At 42.0% G+C, this 24907-nt stretch overlaps 2 protein-coding genes across 4 annotated transcripts in view; both read left to right on the top strand.

The window, feature by feature from the left end:
- PHIP (pleckstrin homology domain interacting protein) overlaps positions 1–8400 on the top strand; it is a 105100-nt gene extending 96700 nt beyond the window's left edge. For all 3 annotated transcript variants that reach the window (XM_064164246.1, XM_064164245.1, XM_064164247.1), the window contains 2 exons: positions 176–337; positions 2043–8400. In XM_064164246.1, coding sequence (XP_064020316.1) covers positions 176–337; positions 2043–2686 — 806 coding nt within the window. In that variant the 3' untranslated portion in view covers positions 2687–8400. The remainder of the gene's footprint in view (positions 1–175; positions 338–2042) is intronic.
- Positions 5580–24661, top strand: LOC135186404 (uncharacterized). The gene is made up of 9 exons (XM_064164049.1): positions 5580–5670; positions 6019–6103; positions 11602–11797; positions 13983–14137; positions 16438–16527; positions 18484–18554; positions 19330–19493; positions 22480–22590; positions 24470–24661. The coding sequence occupies exons 1-9, from the start codon at positions 5580–5582 to the stop codon at positions 24563–24565; spliced, it is 1059 nt and encodes a 352-aa protein (XP_064020119.1). The 3' UTR covers positions 24566–24661.
- The last annotated feature ends 246 nt before the right edge of the window (positions 24662–24907 follow it).

The following is a 24907-nucleotide window of genomic DNA, read 5'->3' as shown; positions in this document are numbered from 1 at the left end:
TTGAGGTTCTTCAGAGGAAAACCGAACAAGCTGGGCTCTATTGTTTTATCTAGGAGGCTTTCTCACTTCTAGACCACTGATTCAAGCTGTTGGTAGCAGAACATGAATTCCTTTGCAGACAGGTAAGGTATCAACTACTTAACTTGAATATTTTCTTTTTCTTTTGTCCTTCCAGTCCTGGAGAACTCAACCAAACATTCCAAGAACCAGAATATTGTATCAATCCCCAGTCAGTCTGATCTGAATCCCAACGCTAGGAATAACTCCACGAGAGAAAATCCTGAGAAAGAGAAGCAGATCAAGCGCAAAGTAAAATCTTCCACTGTTAATCAACAAGGTAGGCAGTTTCTCTGGAACTTCTGCCCCCAAGTTACTGACGCAGTGGCTGTGGTAGTGTACTGTGACTCTGATAATTTGGGGGTAGCAGCATGATTTAGCAGAATAGGCAAGTCTAGTGCAACGAGTCAGTCACAGTCAGTTTCCTTCTTGGTAAATCAGCTTGATGTTAACTACTCTTTACACCCTTCCCATGGTGCAGTAGCTGTGTCTAGCCAATTTTGCTAGGCTAACACATTTTTACCTCCATTTCAGTTCTTGGAAGGGGCATGTTAGGAGTTCTCAGATTCCAAAGCAGTCTTCTACTGGCACATGTTTTGAACCCTGTGGATTTTAACCTAATAAAACTTATGTAGCTTTGGTCAATAACACTGAGTGTAGTGGCATAAATATCAGTGTGTCCCAGCAAGCACCTTGGTTCTTTCATGCTTTTGGCCGTAGCAAACCAGAGCTCTGCAGTACTAACTGCTTCTGCTTAACACGTTTGTGCGGCTTGATTTGACCCAGTTTCATGTTGTCATCTGACTGAACTTGGTCATTTGATGTCTGGATACCTTAAAACTCAAGGCTGCTGTGGAGACTGACATAAGATTTCCTAGTCATGGAAGCTTTCCTGTTTATGAAGGAGCTGTTTTGTTTTAGCTGTTATGAAGCTGCTGTGAAGCAGCAAGATTCACTAAGCATCTATTCTCTGCAGACACAGAAACTACAAACTAGGCCCCACCTAATTAACGTGGTTATTCCTTGTAGTCCTCCACTCCCTGAGGATTACCTGTTTTTATCTTGACTCCTCTGCACTTCTGAAAAAGCAGTTTCTGGATTTTTGATCATGCCAGAAGTATCTGATAGTTTATGTGACCCTTTCTCTTGGGCACATCCACTCAAATGACAGCAGAGGCCTGTGATTTTAGTGTGTGATATGGGGCACATTTCAACGCAGCAGGAGCTGTGCTTGGGATGTTTCATCAGAGAACTGGGTGAACAATGCTGCTGGCTCCGAATGTGTTCCTGGCCACATTTTAGGCAAGGGCTGTGGCATTGTAACACCTCCATAAGAGGTCTTGTGATATGCCTCACTGAGAAAATTCAGTAGTGCTCCCCTAAGAAAAATTCATAGCCTGTACAAGTGTCCAAGCTGATACCTTCTGCTGAGTGTCTGTTAATGTGGGAAATCTGAGCAAATTGCCTATTTGTGGGGTTTTTTTTGCTAGTCTCTCATGTTTCTACCCTTTTCCTTACTGTTGAAGTAACGCTAGTCTAATGACCTGGCTATAAAGGTTGCTTCTGCAGGCTGGAAGAAAAGTTCTCATTTCTCCAGAGATGACCTGCTGGGAAGCATTCCTAATGCTTGCAGCAATGCTTCCTGAGCAGCTTTCTGCTGTTGCAGATAACAAGTAGGAATTCTTGTCCACTGGTGGTGTATCAGCCAAGAAAAACACTTGAGCTGTTCCTCCCTACCTCTTCTTTTCTTCTTCTTCCTGCTCTTCTTCTTCAAGCTACCTTGAGCTAAACCCAAGTAGAAGTTAGTCCTTATTGCACACTGGCACGAAGCTCTGTAAGCTCCACTTTGGGTTTCTTGGATTTTGACAGATTGGCAATCACTGTGAATCCATTCAGATATTTTAGTAAGAGCTCTATTAAGGCGGTGTGAAAGAGAATGTGAATGCAAATCTGTTGTGTGACAGAGTGCTCTCCCTTCTTTACAGCGGAGTGCAAGAATAACGCCTTGGCATCGGGAAGCGTTCAGGTCAATGGACATGGGGGACAGCCTTCAAAACCTCCAGTGAAAAGAGGTTCTGGACGGAAACCAAAGGTGGAGACCAACAACAGTAGCTGTGAAGTGGTGCACAAGAAAAGAGGCAGAAAACCGAAAAAGCTGCAGATTGTGGAACAGCAAAAGGTTGCGGAGCAGAATATGATCCAGACTCCAAGGGATATACCAGAAGAAGCCTCTGCTTCTACTGCTTGCAATTCTCTTTCTGAAAATAATATGAAGGAAGACTTGTTACAAAAAAAAGGCCGTGGGGGTAGAAAGCCAAAAAGGAAGATCAAGACCCATCAGCCAGGCTCGGACCTCTTAGTTCCTGCAAATGTTAAAATGCAGACGAGAAGCAGGAGGAAAAAGATAGTTGAGCCTATGGAGGAAGGCTCTGAAGAGCTTAAAGATTCTGAACCTCACATGAGAACTAGAAATCAGGGTAGGAGGACAGCCTTTTACAATGAAGATGACTCTGAGGAAGAGCAAAGGCAGCTATTGTTTGAAGACACCTCCTTGACTTTTGGAACGTCTAGCAGAGGCAGAGTCCGAAAGTTGACTGAAAAGGCAAAAGCTAATTTAATCGGTTGGTAATTGTTACCAAGGGTTTTACTTCAGAATGCTACGAAGCAGGTACAGTTAAGGAACGGCAGAACAGACTTTCTGCTTCCCTGCTGCTATTATGGGTTAGAAGAGTATGTTCTGATTTGGGGAGAAAAAAATCAGCAAAAACAAACCAACAAACACAAACTGAAAAGAACATTCTTTGAGAAAAAGATATATTTTAAACTTTTGCTATTTATTGCCCTCCAGATAGGTTGTGTGTTTCAACGGTCCTTTTATTCACAGATGACAAAAAATAGTGAAGCGATTTCTGACTGGCCTACAGAGTTGGGAACTACTCTGCAGGAGTAGTGCTCTGGTGATAAAACCTTCGATGCCACAAACCTGAAAACAGAAGTCTGGTTTTGAGCAAGCAAGGTACTTAACTTGTTTGTTGTGAAGTCAAGTGGCTTAGGCAAGCAGATTTGGGCAAAAATAAAAGTGGCAGTAAATTCACTCACGTTTCTACTTAAACACAAAAGTACCAAACTTTGCTAATCTGGAAAATGTCAAATTTCAGCTTTGATGGAACATTCACCTGCAAAAGAAGCCTGGCACAGGCTGTTGGTTTATCCAAGTTCTGCCAAACATAGCAAAAATGTAATCACAAATATATATATATATATATATCCACATTGGAAAAAAGCTTGACTAATGTCTAATTTTTCAGACCTTGATTCTTGTATCAATCACTAAATCTCTGTTTATTGTGCCAAAGACTGAGAATCAGTGCAGTGGAAAGCCTTTGGGTTTTTTTTCCCTTTTCAGAGTGTCAGTCCAGCATCCCATTTGCAGTGATGAAAGCTGTGTCTTGTTTTTAAACAGTCAGTTGTTAACATTGTTCTGAAACTTATCCCTTTTTTTTTGGTACTTTTGGTAGAAAATAATGCACTGGTGGGGGTCCTTTTGACAGAGATGTTTTAGATGGTGTACAGTTGGTTAAAGGATTCAAGGAAATTACAGGGCAGGTATTTGGAATTAGGATGTTTACTTTCTGATCCAGATTGTTGCTTCTACAACTTGCGACGTGCCGCAGAGGCTCAAATGACCTACAAAGAAAAGAGAGTGTGTTTGTGTATATTAACATATGCACAAACACATACCTAAAAAGTATTTACCCAGGTATACATTGTTTTCAGGATTCCTTTCTTTTTTTAGATAGCACTAGAATTGAAATTTTAAAAGGTCATACTTCCTGGTTTTAATTTTGAGGGGAAGATTGGTGATTTTCAATGACTAAGGTTATAAAAGGCCAAATCACTTTTTATGCAATCATGTTTTCTACCGTGGTCTCATTGCACATTGTGTTTTTTCTGCACTTTTTATGGTATCTCACGCTGACATACGTCAATATACACCCTAAAGAAAAAAACAAAGTTCCATTTAATGATTGTGCCTTGTATTCTATTATTTCTTGCATCCTTAGGAAAGTTAAGTTGTCTATTGTAAATGATAACTATATGACTTAGGGGAATGTATTGTTCTATGTACTGCTCTGGAAAAGAAAAAGCAGTTATTTATTTCTTTATGGTACATTTAGTTATTTTATACCTTTACAAAACAAACTTTAATACCATTTTCTATCACGTCCAAGAATTGTCCAGTTTTAAGGGGTGGGGGTGGGGAAATATAGTAGCAGTCATATTATCTGAGGTCTGGTATGGTACAAAAATGTAACCACAGTTTTCTGGTTCTGCATGGTTTGGGGAGTTTGGGGATTGTGAAAGGTTTCTTCTTTTTTTTTTTTTTCAGTTTCATTTTTTTCTTTCTTTGTTTGGGGTTGTTTTTGTGTGTGTGTGACCCTAATTCAGTTGGAAAAATAAACTGAAAGGAAATCTCAGTTCAGGTACCTCTGAACATTGATATCTGCCACCGAGAGCAACAGAAGTAAACTACTGTGGATAGCAAATTAGTATCCACCATACCTAGTTTGGGGTAGCTCATTATGCATTTTGCTACCAAAACCAGATGAGTAAAATGTTTTCCAGATCCTCTTTGACTTGTTACAGATACAAATCTGGGTAGCAGGGATTAATGTGCATTTCATTTGGTGTATTTATGTGGTGTTTTTTTTCCCTGACACCTACTCCTTTGTCATTCAATTAAAACAGTTACTAAAGGTGGTACTAGAACAAGCTATGGTCATGCAGTTGCCAGTACAACTTCCGAATTCAGAGCTAATGGATTCTTCCTCATTCCTTTTGTCAAATCTCACTGATGAAGGCAATCATTTGGAAAAGAAAATGTGTAATTTCCTGATGTTATCTGCATTGTAATATATGAAATAGATTATATCTACAATCCCAGCTTCTGTATTTACTCCATTTGTAATAATGTTTTCTATGGCATGTTTCTGTATATATTTATATATCAAAAATACCTTGTCTGTAAGTTTTTGGAGACTGAAATAACAGCAGGTAGAAAATTGTGCATTTCATTTGAGGAGAATAGAAAAGGCCTTACCTGCAGAACATGGGTACTGCTTCCCACTCACTAACATCGGTGACTTTAGCCAGTGATTATTATTTCTTTTTTAATTCACATGAAACTCCTGTTTTTCCTTTTTAAAATAAACTGTATAGATAATTTGGGTCATTTTTTTTTATAGAGGCAACACTTTAAAAAAAATATTAGGAATTAATAGCAGATTTATTTAAAAGTTCTATATTTTTGTAATTTTAGTTTTGCTAGGTTGAAAACTTTATTTATGAGACTTTAGTCACCATCAGACTGTGGAAAAATGTCATGTTTGAGGTGGTTGTGATGTCCTGTATGGACACAGAAAAAGAGCTTTTGATTCCAGAGCCTTTAAGTTGTTTGTTTTTTTAATGTGAGCAATAAACTATAGGTCAGTGTTCTGAAGCAATGGAAGAACTACGGTGACATGCACGTTCTGTCACGCCACCTCCACTCCCCAGCAGCTGGCTCAGGAAGCGGAGTGTCAGACTCTGAGGCGCTCGTTTCACGTCTGCGTTGTAAATAACAGGCTCGCAGTCAGAGGCACGCAGACGGTCCGACAGAGCTGGCAGCAGTTAGTGCAGTTTTATCCATTACATTCATTTACGTTTTACATGGATGTGGAGATACTGTTCTGGTATTCCTGCTCCGTGCTGGGGAACGTTGCAGCTGGTGTTTACCTCTGAGTGCTATCTCAGTAATGGTTCTCCAGCTGCCCGTGAGGAAGTGACTTCTGTTGGCAATGCCGGTGTGCTCTGCCTGTCTGACGGCAATCACTGTGCCTACACACCTCACTGCTCTGCACCCGTTGGGTTTCTGTTGATAGTGTGTTTTGCAGGACCTGAACTGAACCCTTCCCTCTATAGCGTTCACTGTTGTCAATACTGAACTAGAGCTCTTTGTCACTCGGCAGCGACCAGTGATACATTACAGAGAAATGTCTTCCTCCAAGTGATGAGACTGCTGTGATATAGATTTACAGATGTTTATTTGTACAGTGTCTGCTTTGTACATGTGATCACTTTGTTGATAGACTTGTAAGATTGAGTTGGTTGAGTTAAATATAACTATGGCTTAATATTTGTAAAACTATGAATCGATAAAGGACCCTGATGCAGCACGTAGGATATATTAATATCTATTAAAAATAAGTCGTAGTGTAGAGACAACTTACTCACTGTATTGCTGTACAAATATTTTTCAAGTACCAATTCTGATTCTGTGCCAGAGGCTTTTATCTTACCAAAAAAAAGAAAAAGAAAAAAAAAAAAAAAAAAGAAGAAAAAAAGAGATAACATACAACAGAAAAAAATAGTCTGTCCATTCAGTAACTTCAGGCTTGTTACAGCTCTTACACCACATTGTTGAACCCTTTTTTGCTCACATTTGTTGGATCAAGGACTACAAGTAAATGCTGTAGCGTGTAATTTGAATGTAGGCACATCTGAAGTGGTTGACTGGTTCTATAAAAGCAATAGGCTGAACTGGATGGGACCCTTTCACCCTGTACTTGCGCAGTAGAGTTTGGAAGTTAGAGGTTTTTAAGCTCACTTTCATTGACATCTGCCTTTAAGTTGAAGCATGCGAATCTTGCTTGAGGTAATTTTATCATGTTGCTGGTTGGTCAAGATACAGCCACGCCACAATAATTGCAATGTGTCTTGAGTCCTTACCTTATCTCTAACGTAGTAGATTTTGTCCACAATAGTTTTTTCAAGGGTTTTTGTTTTGTCTTTTAAAGCAAAAAAAATAGTTGTTTAACAAGGGTTTAAATATAACTCTGCAACAGTGCTATGATGCAGAAGGTAGAGGGCTTTAAAACCTCACCTAGAAACAGCAAAAGCTCATTTTGTGTTCGCTACCTAGTGGAGACAATTGAACTGTAAAATACTATATAGTCTATTTTCTTTTTACCCCTGTAACAGAATGGTTTCCAAGGGGACCTTAGATATTGAACTAATAAAAGGGCTGTTAGTTTTCTGCTGTAAATGGTGTTCTCTATGTGCTTGTTTGTAGGCAGAGGAAAGAAGGCGGATTAAGTTGCATGGAATTGGCCAAGGCTTGACAATGTGTTTCCAATAACAAATCAGGTACTGACAGCTTACTGAGACCTTCCTGGTTGTGACCTGGGAGAGACTTATCTGCTGTGTGTGTGGGGAAATAACAGGGAGCTTTTAATCTAGAGCTAACTTCTAGCTGCTCTGGCACCTATGCTAGTTTGGATGTGGGAATTGCCCATGTCGTTTTTACAGTGTGTTAGAGAAGGAAACACACCAGGAGACCACAGATTAAAAGACAAATTGCAGAAAAAAAAGGTGATTAGCTTTATTCTTTTTTTCTTCCCCCCCTCACGGTTCTATCAGCCTCACAGCACTCTAGAGAGAAACCTTATATGCTGCAATAAAATAAAGGTGAATAGTTTATAGGAGGTGTGGGTAGTGAGGCAAGTAGGCATTTGGATCCTTTTTAATGCAGATAAATACATCAGGAAATTCACTTTGAGTAAGGCAAACAATACATATTAGGGAGGGGAGGCAGTACTGTGCTATCAGTTTCTACCCTGAAAGAACAAAGAATTTGAGGTCATACAGATTAGGACTGGAAAGAAACAGAAGTACTTGCCCGTGTGAGGCACCTGTGCTGGTTTGTGCATAGGACTGCATGCGTTAGTTTGCCAATCACTGGGACCGCAGGGAAGTTACATTTTTGGACCATACTAAAAGCGCAGAAGCATGGCAGACAACTGGATAATGATCTGGTGGGAATCAAATTCTGTCATCGTGTTTAAATAATGTATAGAATGGAGCTCACCTTCCTGGAATTTACCTAGAAAGGTTAATTTTGAAACTGACACATTTTCAGATGGAAAAAAAAATTACACTTATTTTGTACAGAATTATGTAAAACACAGATCTGTTGTATGTAATGAGTAACAGTTTTGAAAACTTTAATTCTTTAGCTTTATCAAGTTTGGGTTGGGTTTTGTTTTGTTTTGTTTTTCCTTCCATAAACCTGGATTATCACGTTATAACCTGAAGTATCTCACCAGGATAACAGTGCCCTTTCTTTTTTGTACATATGGATTTGGAAATTTCTTTACTGTTCCGTGGACACTTTCTATGTTAGTTTTGATGCATACTACTTTGAATCCTTTTATACAAACTAGAATGTATGTGTAAGAATTACTGTCACTGCAATGTAGTAACTACAAACTTATTTTTAAATAAATAGAAAACATGTTTTTCTAAGCTGCCCAATGCTGTCTGTTTCTATCTAGTGATTTAAGTGTCTTACAGGACAGCTGCTCTACAAAACAGTTTGTTTTGGGAACGTGGTATAGCAAGTATCTAGTAGTATGGTTCCACACCTGGAATATTGTGTCCAGTTTTGGGCTCCCCAGTCAACACTTTGTGGTTTTACTGACTTTTAACCATTCAGCATATGAATTCTGCTTAATTTCAGACAGTATTTATCAGGTCCTCTTTTCTTCTGTATGTGCCTCACTTGAAACACAGAACTGAGAGAAGAAACTCAGAGATGCGGCTGTGTGCACTGCTGAGCAACAGGATGAAGGAATGGTCACAGCAGAACAAATCAAGTTCCCTGTAGCTCTCCAGACATGTCCACCAAAAGCAAGATCTGCATATCAGGGAAGACATCAGTTGTCTCAAGTATCTTGAGTTCTCTTCAGTGTGCCTATTCTGTTCAGAATTCTTAAACAGCTGTACCCCAGTTCTCATGTGACAGGATTTGAAACCTGTGCTTATTTTACTTTGAGTAGCAATGGAGACTTTGCTTGGGAGTAACAGATGCTGTGAAATGTTGGTATCCTGACAGCTAGCTGCTGACTGTGCCGCTGCTAATGCTTCATTATCTTCTTGATACCATTAACTCCTGCTAGATCGTTAAATGAAGGAAATTATGTATGAGGATCAATGCTGACTGTTGTGTTTTTGAAGTGAAATATTCTTGTACCAAAGCCTGTGCTCCTCCCTGCTCCAGCAGTCAATGAGCTTCACAGAAGTGGTACTTTTCCCAAAGACAAATGAGCAAAGACCAACTGCTTTAAAAATTAATCCGTGTTTCTATTTCGAAGCACAGGTGAAAATAAAGCAACTGCCAGAGAACTAAACCCAGCTCCAGTGACTGGAATTTAAATTGCATATAACTGAGTTATTCTGTGCTAAATGAGCATGCAAAATGTCCGTTGGTTTTACTGTTGTGGACAGGCAGCTGTAAGCGCAAAATGTCAGGCTGTTTTCCTAGCTGGGAGACATCCTGTGTTGTACCTTCACAACAGGCTTAAGTGCCTCTTACAGGAGCAAGGTGAGGATTCACAAATCCTCCCCTGCACTTTGAAATCTGTGTGTGCTGAAGGCAGGACAGGGCAGGGAAGTCAACAATCCTGTTTCTGATCTGGTAGCAGCCATATGCATTTCCTTTGTGCTTTCTTTTCTTGTCTCAGAAACAGACCCATCTGCCTCTCATTTAACTTTAGCAGTGAAAAAAAAAAAACAAGAGAAAAGAAGAGCAGGGGCAGGTAATCAATTTACTCAGCAGCAGATTCTTGCAGGGCCATGTTCCTGAAGACACAGAGTCCAAACAAAACGTTAGTGTGCAAGGGCTAGGCATCTTCATAAGAGAGATGTTTCAGTCCCCTAGTCATCTTTGTATGTCTCCATTGGACTCAATCCAGCAGGTTCCTGTCTCTTGAACTGGGGAGCCCAGAACTGGACACAGTGTTCCAGGTGTGGCCTCATCAGGGCAGAGCAGAGGGTGGAGGAGAACCTCTCTAGACCGGCTGGACACATTTACTTTGGTGCACCCGAGGATGCCATCGGCTCTCTTGACCACAAGGGCACATTGCTGGTCCATGCAGAACTTGCTGTCCACCAGGACTTCAAGGTCATTCTCCATGGAGCTGCTTTCCAGCAGGGCAGCCCCAACCTGTACTGGTGCCTGCTGCTATTCCTCCCCAGTACTAAACTCTTTTGCTAGATGAAGTTATAAGGTAAGTGAGAGGTTAAATTATTTATAGAATTTAAGTTTTGATCTTAGAAAGGTAAATCATCTTGAACTGTCTTATCAGATGGGGGGTGGGGATTGGGGGGTGGTCCTTACACGCTAACTTAGCAAGTTGTGATGTTCCTCTGGCTTTGGAAATGTTTGTCCCAAGAAAACACTTCACTCTAGCATTGTCTCTGGCCTTTTTACAAAGCTTACAGAACCTCCTGTGAGCTTTGGACTTTATTTTTCCACTTGTTTCAGGCTCTTGACTCCCTGTTAAGCCTCCTCTCTCCTCATTAGGGGACTGTTGTCAGGGGAGAGACTCCTGGCAGAAATGCAGTTTGCTGAGTGAGTTCTCTTATCCAGGTTTCACAGGCTCCTGGAGAAATCTGCTTTCCTTCTGTGACTGATTCGATTCTGTGAGGTTTGTGGAGAACTGTGTCTTCACAAAGGAGGCTGTTTGCAATTTTTACAGGGCAGAAAACAGCTTTCCTGGTTTCACAGAGCTTGGTAGTTGCTGTTGTTTCACAGCTCTGTGAGAACACACCAGGAAGTTGGTTCTCCTGCACGGCTGGGGGTTCTTGCTTCTGCATGGAGAAAGAGTGGCGATGTAGAAGGTGACAAATGGGCACCTTCTCTTGTTCTGAAGTGGCTATGGTCTGTGACACCTTTTTGCTAAGTTATTCCTAAATGCCTTCAGAAAAATAAACCTGTTATGCATCCCCTACAGTGACATTTTAGTGGGGCTGGTGCAAATGGCATATCTTAAACTTCAGCTGCAAAATAAAAAGTAAAAGCTGCTGCTTTCTTCCTTTCTTGATACTCTCCTTTAAAGTGGTAGGGGTGGAAAACTGCACCCGGGTTTCTTCAACTGCGCTTTGAGAAATCCTGGTCTCAGCCACCCCAAGGACTTTTCCATGCAAGAAGAGAGACTCTGGTCTGAGAGAAAAGGGGTGAGCCTCCAGCTTGAAATTCTGACCCAGGTGCTGGGCATCAGGCCCACTCTGGCTTCATGTCAGATGTTGAAGTGTTTATGCTAGGGAGGACACTACTGCTCTCTACAACTCCTTCAAAGCAGGTTGCAGTGAGGCGAGGGTCAGTCTCTGTGACCAAGTAAGAAGAAAGGCCCTGAAACTGCACGAAGGATTTAGACTGGATGTCAGAAATCATAGACTCAACCAGGTTGGAAGAGACCTCCAAGATCGCCCAGTCCTACCCAGCACCCAGCCCTGTCCAGCCGACAAGAGGAAACATTTCTTTACGTGAGTGAGTGGTCAGGTACGGGAGCAGCCCGCCCAGGGCGGTGTTAACACGTAGCCATGGCACTCGGGGGTATGGCTTAGTGGGCACGCTGGTGTTGGGCTGACGGTTGGATTCGACGCTCTAAAAGGTCTTTTCCAAGCGAAACTCTCCCGTGATGCTGCGTTGTGATTCTGCTCTAGGGGTCCGCGGCACGAAGCCGCTCCCCTCAGCCGCACAAGATGTCCGCCGCCCCCAACGGCCGCCACCTGCCGGCAAGCGCCGCCCGCGCCCCACCCACCTGAGCCCCGGCCCGAGCTGAGGCGCCTGTGGAGACGAGCCGGTCCGGTCCGGTCGCAACCTGCCGTGCGGAGCTGCGGGGGAGCGGAGTGCCTGGCGGTGAGGCCACAGCCTGGTGAGGGGCTCCCTGCGGGGAGGCGGGAAGGAGGAGAGGGTCGGGGCGGGCGGCGGGGAACCGTCCCACACCTGCTGCCGCCCTGGGCGGATCCCGTCAGCCGCCGGTGCGAGGACTGAGGGCCGGCGGTGCTGGGCAGGAAGGCGGCGAAGTTAATTCCTGGCCGTGGGAGCTTCTCGGCGGGACGCTGATCGGCTTCGTGCCGTCGGTTCCCGGGTTTTGTGGCAGAGTTAGCGCCCGGGGGTTGTGGTGGGTGCTGTGGCTCGGCCGTGCCCTCCCGGCTGGGCGAGCACAGGTGGTTGTCGGCTGGGGTGATGGTAGAGCTCGTTTCTGACAGGTTTCCTAAAGCGTTTGGGTTCCCTGGGCTTCCACCCTTGGTCCAGGCTGCCTCTTTGCCTCCTACCTCATCCTTTCTGTCCTTTCGAAGTAGAAGGACTCTCAGGGGCAGCAGTTGCCTGGTGGGGTTTGTGGCACGCTGTGGGCCAAGGGACAGCGTGCCCCGGGGGCTCCGGTCCAGCTTCTCCAGCCCAGCAGAGTGCTGGAGGTCGTTTTGCTGAACCCGTGTGTGACTCTTCCTCTCCTTCCACCCCCGATACACGTGGGTAAAGAGGTGCTCCAGATGTGCAGCTACGGCTGATGTCTAAAATAGATGTCTGTTGGTTGCTGATCGCTCTGAAGTAGGTAATGCAGAAGTGAAAGATTGGCGGGTGCTGGCTGTTGCCACACGTGCAGCTTTCATGTCCCTTTACAATACCGCTTGGGTCTCTTAGCATTACTTATAGAGACATTTCAATACCTGAAGAGGGCCCACGGGAAGGCTGAGGAGGGACTGAGCATGTAGTGATAGGACAGGGGATACTGGTTTTAAACTACAGCACGGCAGGTTTAGGTTGGACGTTATGAAGAAGTTGTTTACTGTGAGGGTGGTAGAACACTGGAACAGGCTGCCCAGAGATGTGGTGGAGGCCCTATCCTTGGAGACATTTCAGGTCGAGCTTCATGGGACTCTGAGCAAGCTGATCTAGTTAAAGATGTCCCTGCTCACTGCAGAGGAGTTGGACAAGTTGACCTTGGAGGATCTCTCCCAACCTGGTACATTCTATGATTGTGTAATCTCAACTAGCTTTACTGAGCTGTTTCACACCTAACCTCCCATGCACACATCTACTGTATTCACATCAGTAATCCAAATTATGCTGCCAGTCAGGATAGCAAGAACCAGAAGCAGCAGCTCAGATACAACTGGAACAGTTTGTGCTTGGAAGCCAAGTACTGTTCTAGCAAGTAGCAGCTGTCACAGCCACGACAGAAGACTAATGAGACAGAAAGGAGAATGGATGTAGATGACTCTGGATGCTGCAGCAAACCTGTGCCCCCTGAGCATGCTTGTGTAAAAGTCTCAGGTTTTGTCAAGTCTTAGCTCTGATTTGAAAAAAAAAAAAAGGTTTAAAAAGGCATCAAATGTGCTCCTCAGCTGAATATCTTAATTCAGTGGAGAAGGAGAAAAGAGTCATGAATACCTTAATGCGTTGGTAAGGTGTGGTAGGTGTCTGTGGAGTTGATGGGGATGTCAAATTCTGTTCTAAACCAGTGGTGGGACTGTGGCATATCCAATTAAGTGTTTTGGTGTGACACTATGCACTGATGTGAAGAAAAAAGCCTCAATTTTGGCACATGCACGAAGAGCACTGAATCCAAATAGATTTTTCTTGAGGCCATCAATCTGAAGTGTCAGGCAAGTTTAATACATTTAATTAGGTGATAAAGCAGCACAATGAGTTTTCTTTATTTATTATGGAGAGCATCTTTTTACTGCAAATAGGATGACTATACAACTTCCCAGCTCCTTCCCATCCCCTCGTTTTACTTTTCTGTTTGCAGAGGAAGGTGATGTCTCTGTACCTCTAAACCTGTTTTTTGTATTCTTTGTCTTGTGAAGCTGTCTGCTTTAGTATTCTATTTTTTTTTTTTTTTGCAGATAACCTCAAATTTAGTGCAGTTTAGCCTAATTTAGGTGTGCTTTAGGATGTAACCGAACTGTGTGTGTACACATTGTGGATTTTCTCCTGAAGTAACAAAACCTGAACCAAACTTTTAAGTACTACATAGCTAGTAAAGATGATGGCTACATTTTTTGTCTCTGCTTTTTATTTTTCTTCTTCTTTACAGAGTAGAGAACAGGAGAAGCTTCCTGCTGGAATGCCTCACATCAGTGCAGCTGCAGCCCTGCAGATCTGTGCATTGCTGTCTGCTTTTCCAGCACAGTATTTCATATCCCAGTGGTACGGAACAGACTCTGCTCAGCGCATCCTGTTAACAGAAAGGTTGTGAGTCTCTCCTTCCTCACTGCATTTATTTGTCATCCCTAGTGACAGTTTGTCCTGGAAATTTGGAGTATGGGTGAGATACAGTGGCCATTCAGAATCAGAGTACTAGGGGTTGGAAGGGACCTCCAGAGATCATCAGGTCCAACCCCACTGCCAAAGCAGGGTCACTTAAGGCAGACCACTCAGGAACACATCCAGGATGGCTTTGAAAGTCTCCAGTGAAGGAGATTCCACAGTCTCTCTGGGCAACCTGTTCCAGCACTCCATCACCCTCCCTTGAAAGAAGTTTCTTCTCATATTGAGGTGGAACTTCTGTGTTCCAGCTTATATCCATTATCCTTGTCCTATTAGCAGGAGCTTGTTCCCTTCCTCTTGACATCCACCCTCCCAGATATTTATTATAGACATTAATAAGATCCCCTCTCAACCTTGTCTTCTCCAGATAAAACAGTCCTAGTTCTCTCAGTCTTTCTTCATAGGGTTTCAGGTCCCTTAATCATCCTTGTGTCTCTTTGTTGGACTCTCTCCAGCACATCCCTGTCTCTCTTGAATTGGGAAGCCCCAAACTGGACACAGTATAGCAGGTGTGGTCTCATGAGGGTAGAGCAGAGGGGGAAGAGCACCTGCTGGACACGCTTTTACCAATGCACCCCAGGCTACCATTCCTACCTGAAAATAACATTCAGATTACACCTCAGACATTTTGGGGGCTCAATATGACTGCATTTAGTTGTTTAAAGATGGCCTACAAAATGTGAATAATAACCACTGTTTTCTTCACATACAATCTGTGTACAATCCACATGATTGCATAACCGTGCCTTCATCCGCTTTTGGACATTCCAATATATGTTACTGTGGATTATGTGCTTTGGCAAAGGGGGAAATGAAGTGCTTGGTCAGTAAGACTGTTTCTAACTTTACATTACATTTTGTTACTTACTAATGATTAGGGGATTTCAGCATCTCCCCTATGAAGAGAGACTGAGAGACTTGGGGCTGTTCAGTCTTGAGAAGACCGAGAGGAGATCTGATCAATGTCTATAAGTATCCAAGGGGTGGGTTGTCAAGTGGCTGGGGCAAATCTCTTCTCGGTGGTGTGCAGTAATAAGACAAGGAACAATGGGTACAAACTGGAACATGAAAGGTTTCACCTCAACATAAGGAGAAACTTCTCTACAGTGAGGATGATGTAGCACTGGAACAGGCTGCCCAGAGAGGTTGTAGAGTCTTCTTTTATGGAGACTTTCAGAAAACCCACCTGGATGCACTCCTGTGTGGCCTGCCCTAGGTGGTCCTGCTTTGGCAGTGGGGCTGGACTGGATGATCTCTGGAGGCCCCTTCCAACCGCTAACGTTCTGTGATTCTGTGGTTAAAATAGATGTTCATGCATGTACTTACTGTTAAAATAGATTTGCTTGCATGTATTTACTGCTAAAATAGAGGGGTTTTTGCGTGGTAAGGTCTCAGTACTGAGTCTTAAGCAATAAAATTAATTCATAGCAAATTTCTTAGGGCAGTCATAGAGTTAAGTATTTGATTTTTTTGGAGTGTGTGTGAATTAAGAAGTTAAATATTGGCAGGGTTGCAGACACCTATATGCAGATGTAAAGTGGAGAGCACTACTTCAGGTCCAAATATTTGAAAGTGGTAACCATTGGTAAATGTTGAATTCTTGAAGCTGAACCATGCAAAAAGAGGTTTTGATGACTTAGTTTTAACAGTGCATTGGTTGTTTAGTGCATTGGTTGTGTGGTTCATGTGTAGAACTCACTACCTGAAGTAATGAGAGCAAAATAAAAAAGAACTAAGTCTGGCTTTGTGTGTAAAGACCCAGACTTAAACAACTGTCATGTTTTGAGGTGTTGAGTCAACTAATAACTTTTTAGAGTCATGCAGGAACTTTTTAAGGCTATATTTAGTAGCCTTTTGATTCTGTGTACCGTTTTTCAAATGTCTTGTGCTTGCTAATCTGAAATAAAAAGTTGAGGCTGTAGAATCTTGTCCAATTTAGCAATTCTTATGGTCCAAGTACAGAAATCAAGCAACTTTGTCATGAGAAATGACAGCTTCCAACATTTACATGCAGTTTATTCATACAAGTGATGATTGCAAGAATATAAATTTGCCATCTTGACATTAGTCTTGAGAAGAACTTGTCTCTGGCCACAGAATATCCTTTCCCCTATTTGCTGACTGATAGGACAGTGAAGCCTTAAAGTTTAAATATGGAAAAAAGAATCTAAAATAGTGTTTTTCTTTTTTAACAATGTGATCCTGCTCTTTTACTATTAAAGGGTCATTACCTCTTGGAGCAGCTTTACAAAATCTTGCTTGAGCCTGGATGCGTGGGCAGATTGTCTAAAGCTGTGGTTATCAAAGACAAGGTAGGGTGTTAAATCCTGTCTACGCTTAAGAATGACTTTCTCTTTTTAACAGGAAGGTATGATGGAGGTGTGGGAAAATAGGCAACAAAGGGAAAATGTCTCTCATTTGCTTATTAAGGCTAATTTTGAACTTTCTGCCTGATTGAAGAAAAACTTGTGCCTGTATGGTATGCAAACGTGAAACTAAATGTAAATCGTGGCAGTTGTTCCATATATGTAATCTTCTACTTTAAATTTATCTGCTTATGAAGCCAGGATGATTACCAGTATTAATGATTGTAAGCAGGTTCATAGGATCAGATCCTACAGGACAGGATAAGCATGTTGTGTATGGTAGTGTTAGAAAACAGAGTAGAAGTCTGTGGGTTTGGAAAGTAGATGAAAATTGATCATTAGACATGAAGAAAGTAAAACTTTATCCATTTATATGTTATTTTAATTTAAGAAAACTGGTGCTTGGATTTGGTTGAAGAGGCTAAAGAGCTTGTTTTAATTCATGTACAGTAGAAATAATCCAAAGATTTTACCTTTTTTGGACTTCAGAGATCCTTTTATTATTGATCCATGCACAGTAATCAAGGGTGTCAAGTCCTCTGAACTGTGGAAGATCAAATTTAGTTTTGCTCCCAGGAAACAAAACACTGGAACAGGTTGCCCAGAGAGGTTGTGGAGTCTCCTCCTCCAGAGACTTTCAAAACCTGCCTGGATGTGTCCCTGTGTGACCTGCCCTAGGTGAACCTGCTCTGGCAGGGGGGGTTGGACTTTTGAGGTATTCCAACCCCTAACCTTCTGTGATTCTGTAAAAGCCTAGGGAAATGGTGTGTGAATGGAAAATGAAACTACTTGTCTTAAGTTCACAGTAAATTGCTTTGTATCTTGGTGGAAAGCTCCAGGCATATCAAAAGATGAAGCCTTTAAAGGCCAAGTGCTCCTTTGATTAATTGCATATAGTTGGAACTGTTTGTGCCTTCTGAATAGGTCATAATATCTGGAAATGATGGGGACATTTGAGACCTTTCAAGCCTACTATGTTAGCTGCTGTTCTCAACAATGTAGTCTAACAGGTTAGGCTATTTGCCCATTCCTAGCTTTATTAAAAGGTATTTGTAAAACTTAAGTCTTCCTACAGATTTGAGCTAACCCAAGACTTGGAAAACTAGCATTGTTTGCACAGTTTTGCAATCTTCTTCCAAGGTACTTTCATGCAGCCTGGGTGAGGGGAGTAAGACTGAAAGAGGGAACGTTGTAAACACCACAAAAGAAGGAGACTAAGACAACCTAGAGTTCCGTGGCACCAACAATTTACTGACTGATAGGACAGAGAATTTTAAATACATCTGTTAATAGACTGCTCCTGTTACCTTGCCAGCAGGAGGAATATTTGACAGCTCCCCCCAATGAAATGTTTAGTTTTCTCATTATTTCTTTACTCTTTTTTCACAATAGCACTGAAAAACAGAAACCATTTCCCCTTTCTAAAGATGTCCTCCTCTAGCCCACACCCTATCAATTAGATGAAATTCAGCCTAGTGCAGAAGGAAAAGCTGTACTTACTGTGGCCTGAAGCTGAGACTCACCTTGTCTGTACCAGTGTTAACCAAAAGTTACTGAAGAATCACTGTTAGAGTTTACAATAATATATGCTTACCTGGATAAAATAAATGGGTTTCCTATGACATAAAAATTCTAATCCAACTGTAGAGTTACATATACAAAGAAATTAGATTTATAGTTCTTTTACCCCTCCCTGTTGGAACAAACTCCTTTGTCTTATGAATTCCTTACAAGTGTTTTTAATGTAAAACCCTCATCTGGGTCTCAAACCATGAAGAGTTTTATATGCAAGGATTTGCAGTGTCCCTCTATTCAGATAAATGCATAAAGAAGGCAAATTATCCTAAAACTGCGTTTTTAAAGAACCTGTTTGAATGTTGAGTTATTAATTTTACCTTTTAGGAATTGGTACTATGGAGAAAAGAAAGCTAAAAGTGGAGACATTGAAGCAGAAACCCATTCTTATTTTGCAGGTATTGGAGTCTTTGCAACCTTTTTGGATTTTGCTTGTGATATTGGTGGTTTCTATTAGGTCTTTCATAGTGGATTTCTGTACTTATTTTGTAATGGCAGGGTTGTTTTTTCCCCCCCCCTTTTCCCCCTTAAACATTATTGATAATGTTCAGTAAGCAAAACAAAACCTGTAAAATCCAAGGCTTTCACCCCGTGTCGTGTAACAACATCAGTATGATACATTACATGTACACATCTGCTTTATTGCACATATCTGAGTGTGCCTGGTTTGTATTGATGTATAAAACAGTGATGTAGTTTTTACTTGATTCAAAAGAACTGATTGAGATCAACTTCATAAAGGGAGAAAGAAACAGTTGATCAGAAAGCTCCTGGAAAAAAAATTCCTTGCAATGAGACCGAAAAGAAGAATTCTGTGACCTACACTAGAAAAAACAATTGACAGCAAAATCAGTTAGCACATGTAAAGTCTTGTTAAGGCTCAAGTAATTGTCAATACATGTATGTCTTTATGCTTTCCAAAACCCTGCAAAGAGCCCAGTGTAGTATCAAAGGCATACAAACAGAAGAAGTCCTTCCTTGCTGGATGCTGCTTTGTCAAATATCAAAGTGAAAGTCTGGGGGGGGAGGAAATCCCAAAGTACCTGTTCCTTTGTTTACTTCACCTGTTAATCTAATTGTCAGTTCTCTTCTGGCAGAAGAATTTCTGTTTAAATACTTACTATACTTGATCAAATCCTTATCCTTGCTGTAACTCTTTTTTTGTTCAATTAGAATCAACTCATGTTCGCAGTCCAAAGCCTGAGTATATTCAGTTCAGTGTGGGGCAGGTAATAGTGCACAAAAGATTTGGCTACTCAGGAGTCATTATTGGATGGGATGTAAAAGCTGACACTCCAGAGGAACGGCTACGACACAAATATCATCCAGCTACACAGGTCTGAATGTCTTAAACTCTTTCTTTTATAGTAGCTCAGGTTACTCTGGGTTGGAAGGGACCTCCAAAGGTCATCTAGTCCAATGACCTCTGCAGTCAGTAGGGCCATCCTCAACTAGATCAGGTTGCCCAGAGTCCTGTCGAGCCTCATCTTGAATATCTCCAGGGATGGGGCCACAACCACCTTCCCAGGCAACCTTACCCTCATGGTAAAGAACTTGTTTCTAGCATCCAATCTAAATCTGCTCTTCTCTAGTTTGAAGCCACTGCCCCTTGTCCTGTTACTGCAGGCCTTTGGAAACAGTCTCTCTTCATCCTTCTTGTAGGCCTCCTTCTGGTACTGGAAAGCTTTTATAGATCTCACTAGCGCCTCCACCTTTCAAGCCTGAACAACCCCAGCTCCCTCAGTCTCTTCTGGCACAGCAGAGGTTACGCCCTCCTTCCCCCCACCTTAGAAACACTATGACAAGACAGACAGACTTCCTGCTAACCTAATGGAAAATACTTCAGTATTCAGTAACTGAGCAGCACCTCTGCAAGCTTCTGCACTGTCACTCCAGGAGAGCTTTGCTTTTGCATCACTAATTGGCTAAGCTTCACTGCTCAGGGTTGTGCTGGTAAAGCCTCAAATTAAAAGGACTCACTTTTAATACAGTGTTGTGTTTAAGGTGTGTAGTGGTTTGGTTATGGCTGTGCCAACCTGTAACATTTGAACAGATTTCTGACGATGTGTTACTGAACTTGAGAGGCTGTTGTGTCTTCTATCTGATCACTTGTAAATGGTAACATCTGCATGGAGGGCTGCCTTTTGGAGCTCTGCTGCTGGATTTCCCCCACTTTGTCTAGACCATTTTCCCTTCTTTTTTTCCCCTCCCTTCCCCAGGTAGAATTCTAGCCTCAAGCCTATAGTCTACAGATCATATGAGGGCTGAAATTGATGGAGTGGCAGATGTGGCTTGGTCTAGGAGGAGGTGTCCCTGCCCATGGCAGGGGGTTGGAACTAGGTGATCATTAAAGTCCCTTCCAACCCAAACCATTCTATGATTCTGTGATCTTTATTGCACCTAAGAAATGTGTTTAATCAGTTTCAGTTAGAAAGCAATGGTTTTGGGGATGTGGACACTTGGAAGGTGAATCCATTTAGCAGTATATTTTTGTTAGAATTCTTGAAGCTTTAGAAATTCCCTAGCCTCAGCCCTTGCTGTCCTTGAAAATCAGATGCTAAATCTGTGTTGACAGTGATGGTCTGGTAATACAGTGCTGCATACTCCCTGGACTGGCCACTGACATGATGTGTAAGTGGCAGGCAGGCACTAATCAATTCAAAGAGGATTGAAAATGAGAAAAAGAAAAAAGGAGCAACTCTGCCTGTAGCAGAGAATTCCTCCTGTTCAGCTGGAAGCAGACTTGCAGTCGTGTTTTGTGCATTTTGTTCCATGTCTGTAATTTTACCCTTTTGCCCTTTGTCTTTGGGTACTAAACCACCTGCATCCTTGCTTTCTTCTCTCCTCTTCTCCTCGATACTGTCACCAGCTGAACCCCCATGAATTTCTTATCAGGCCTTCTGATTCTTTTTTTGTTGTACCTTGTACTGTTCTGTTCCCCTAGCGACCTTGTGTTCATCTGCATTGTTTTAATTTCAGCAGTGATGCCATGGTTTAACTGTGTGCCTTTGGGGATTTTTTAGCTTGCCTTTGCCTATCACATTACACACAGCAGCAATGCACAGCACCTTCTGACCTTTACAAGGCAACTAATAGGCTTGGTCTTTGCAAATCCATTCTAAACATCAGCCAAGCTTTCTGCCCAACTTTCCTTGCTGTCCCTGGAGGTGTTCAAGAAAAGACTGGATGAGGCACTTAGTGCCGTGGTCTAGTTGATTGCATAGGGCTGGGTGATCAGAGAATCAGTCAGAGTTGGAAGGGACCACAAGGATCATTTAGTTCCAACCTTGCTGCCATGGGCAAGGCCACCCTACCCTAGATCAGGCTGGCCAGAGCCCCATCCAGCCTGGCCTTAAACACCTCCAGGGATGGGGCCTCAACCACCTCCCTGGGCAACCCATTCCTCATAGGAGAGGTGCTGCAGCCCTCTGATCATCCTCGTGGCCCTTCTCTGGACGCACTCCAGCACGTCCACATCTTTCTTGTAATGGGGGCTCCAGAACTGGACACAGTGGACACAGTACTGCAGGTGGGGTCTCACCAGGTAGGACTAGGATGATAGGTTGGACTGGATGATCTTGGAGGTCTCTTCCAACCTGATTGATTCTATGATTCTCTGACTACCAGTTCTTTACTAAATTGCTGATCAGAGGCCACTGCCTGTCACGTTCATCACTACTAACTGCTGCTTAAACTCCACTTATCTGTCTGCAGTCACCTGTCACTTTTTTTTGGTGTTTAGATAGTGGGTTACTTTGAGCAGAAACTTTTATGTATTAGAAAATGAGCACAGTGGGATCCCAGCCCATGATTTGCTTTAATGATAGTAAGCCATGCTTTTCCTTTCTTGGCTAGGAGGGTTTTGTATATACATAGAAGTTGCCCTAGCTCTTGTCCAGAATTAGGACCAAGATTGTCAGAGGTGGCATTATGTTCTGAACTTGCCTCTCCCTTTCTGCTGTTCTCTGTTGCCACCTGTAAAGGCATAAGGATGATTAACAAATTGTTATGGGACCTATATACAAAAAGCATGGATATTCCAAGTCATGTTTCTTGCAAGATCTATGGATGAAAAGGTTAATTAAAATCTTGACTCCTAAAAAAGATCTCAGATATGCCAAGAATTTAATGTATTGCAGTTTTGATTGCTTTCTATTTCATTTTCCTAGCTGATGTTAGTAAGATCATGAAAATGAACTTGCTGTTTGTATATATTGAGTGGGTTTAGGTTCTGCAAGCCTAGGGAGAGTTAAGTGATTATATAAGGTAATCTTTAGTCATCATCCCCCCTGGAGGATATTTATTTTCCTTCTATTTTTACAGGATCTGAGAGATACTCCTCACTATCGAATTCTAATTAACAAAGCAAATGGATTTGGCAAATCTACAGCTTACATTCCTCAGGAAGAGATAACGATTATTATGGGATTAGAGGTAGCATTTATTCTTTATCCATCTGCAACTTGGTATCCTGCACATGTAGAAGCTGGCTGACCTTTGGCTTAATAGACACTATCTATCTATTTTGCAAAGTTAGCAAAAGCTAATAGAGCAAGCAGGTAAACAAATTACTGCTGTGCTTTCAAGTATGTGGGTTTGGAAGGTGATAAATAACCAAAGCCTGGTACTGCCTGCTTCAGAGTATCCAGCTGCCTAGATTTATAAGTGTCTTAGCAACTTCTGTTTTCATCGGCCTGTTGAAGTTGGATCAGTTATTTCATCTCTTTCTACTGGATCTAGCAAAGTGTATTGGTTTCTCAAGTCAACTTTGAAAATCCACATTTCAAACAGCTCCTGCTCAGCTGTTGCCCAGACTGAATAAACTCCCTCTTCTTCACTGCAGAACTCTCTGGAAGAGAAAAATTCTGGTCTGTGTCTAATGGCCTTGGTAGCTTTTGACTTCTAGCTTATGGAATGTTTCATAAACTAGGCAAGAGACTGATCCAGAAAACAGCCTTCAAGCATGCATGCCACATATAAATGGTTTTCTGCAAAGGATTCAGTGCTACTGTGATGCCCTCTTCTAAAGGGCAGATCCTGCCAGTGCCTCTATTTAAACTAGAGCAAATAGCTGACCTATTTCTTTAAGAGTTGATGCTTGATCTAGTCAAACAGAGAAGTGGTGATAGGAAATCTTTGACAGGGAGTCTTTTGCCTTTCAGGAGAACACCACCTCCCAAAAGGAACTGTTTAAGTTAGGCTGGCCTGAAGACTCCTCATGCTCTCTCTTGAAACTGTGCTACTGCACATCAAAGTCTCCCCTTAATCAGTAAGGCTGAACAGTGTGACATTATTGCCTCTTTGATTTGGGAGAAATCTCAGTTCCACTTGTTTCTGGTTTAGCCACCAATTGCAATATAAAACATGCCAGAGTGCCTGAACTTAGGAGTAGGAACTATGTTGTGTCAGATTAAGTGTCCTAGGTATTTAAAATTGGTTTCTGACCATTCTAACTTGTGCCTAAAAACTGCATCCTTTCTTGTGTCAATCAGACAGCTGAACTTAGGTTATCTCTATGGTCCATGGGAAGAAACAGACACCTCACCTTAAATATTTACCGTGTGTGAACTAGCCTTTAAGATACCAGATTGCTTTATTCACCTGCATGATAGGCTAATTCTCCCCACAGATTGTTAGAGGAACTAATGACAACAAGCTCACGAAATCAGGTATTTGAAAGTTGCCTAGCTGAGATTAATCACAAATAGTGAGTCACATACCTCAGGTTCAAAAGAAGGTCTTAACATTTCCAGCAGCCTAATGGGCAGAGTAATTGCCTGAAGGAGAAAAATCTTAGGCTTGTTCAAACCCTTTCCTAGGTGGCAGTTCTAACCTGCTCACTGTTGGCTTTCTGCATCATAACAAAGCATGTAACTTAAATTGCCCTTCTCAGGTTTGTGTCTTCATGCTGGACATTCTGGTACCTCAGGACATCAATGCAGTGTGTCTTCCCATTTCCCTGACTGCTGCTTTGCTATTTCTGTGGTCTAATTGGTTTAGATCAGCTGAAAAAAATAACAAATAGCTGTACCAACAACATATGATTGGTATCTACATCAATAAGGAACAGCCCCAATTTTAAAACACCAGTTCTGGTGTGGATTTAGTGCATAATCTCCCATGAGGTATGCTCAACTTTTGCAGAAGGCCACAGTTCTGATGACATGCATTAGGTTAGAGCACATGGAAAACCTCACTGAAAGTCTGTGTACATGATCTACTTGAAAACTAATGGAGTGTTTTCAAAAGATCAATGTAGTAACTTTTAATTCTTTTATCAGTATGTATTCAACTTGACATTTTATTTTCTCAGGTGCATCATCCTGATATTAAAACCTATTTCAGTGGATATGATGGAACAAAATACATTATGCAGCCATGGCTGAAAAAAATTTATCCTCATGACTGAGGTACTTAACATACTTCCTTTTTAAACTGGAGCAAATAGACACCAGGATGAAATGTGTATTTTTACCTCTGATGAAATAAAACATTCCAAAGCATGTTTTATGTTGAGCAATCCATTTCATTAGAAGCAAACACACTGCATGTTCAGTCTACCATGACTTGGGATGGGGATTAATTTCCTTCTAGCTTTGTGAGGAAATGTTTGAATACAGCTTGCTTTCAGGTAGGAGCACCAAAGGCTTTTCACATCAAATATCTTACCCTTTCAGAGAGGACAGAAGAAGAAACTGAAGAGCTAAGAACTGTACTTGCAGAATTAATCATAACTTTTCATTTTAGGGGA

Source organism: Pogoniulus pusillus, chromosome 25, assembly GCF_015220805.1.
Source record: "Pogoniulus pusillus isolate bPogPus1 chromosome 25, bPogPus1.pri, whole genome shotgun sequence".
In the NCBI taxonomy this organism is placed as follows: domain Eukaryota; kingdom Metazoa; phylum Chordata; class Aves; order Piciformes; family Lybiidae; genus Pogoniulus; species Pogoniulus pusillus.
The sequence above is the reverse complement of the archived record's forward strand: the minus strand, read 5'-3'. Positions and strand labels throughout refer to the sequence as shown.

Bases quoted from the DNA above. Each gene is read 5' to 3' on its own strand.
- LOC135186404 (XM_064164049.1), top strand. From the start codon at position 5,580: ATGCACGTTCTGTCACGCCACCTCCACTCCCCAGCAGCTGGCTCAGGA. The intron at 6,104-11,601 runs GTGATGAGACTG...ATTCTGCTCTAG, and splicing joins AGAGAAATGTCTTCCTCCAA to GGGTCCGCGGCACGAAGCCG. The intron at 19,494-22,479 runs GTCTGAATGTCT...CTATTTTTACAG, and splicing joins AATATCATCCAGCTACACAG to GATCTGAGAGATACTCCTCA.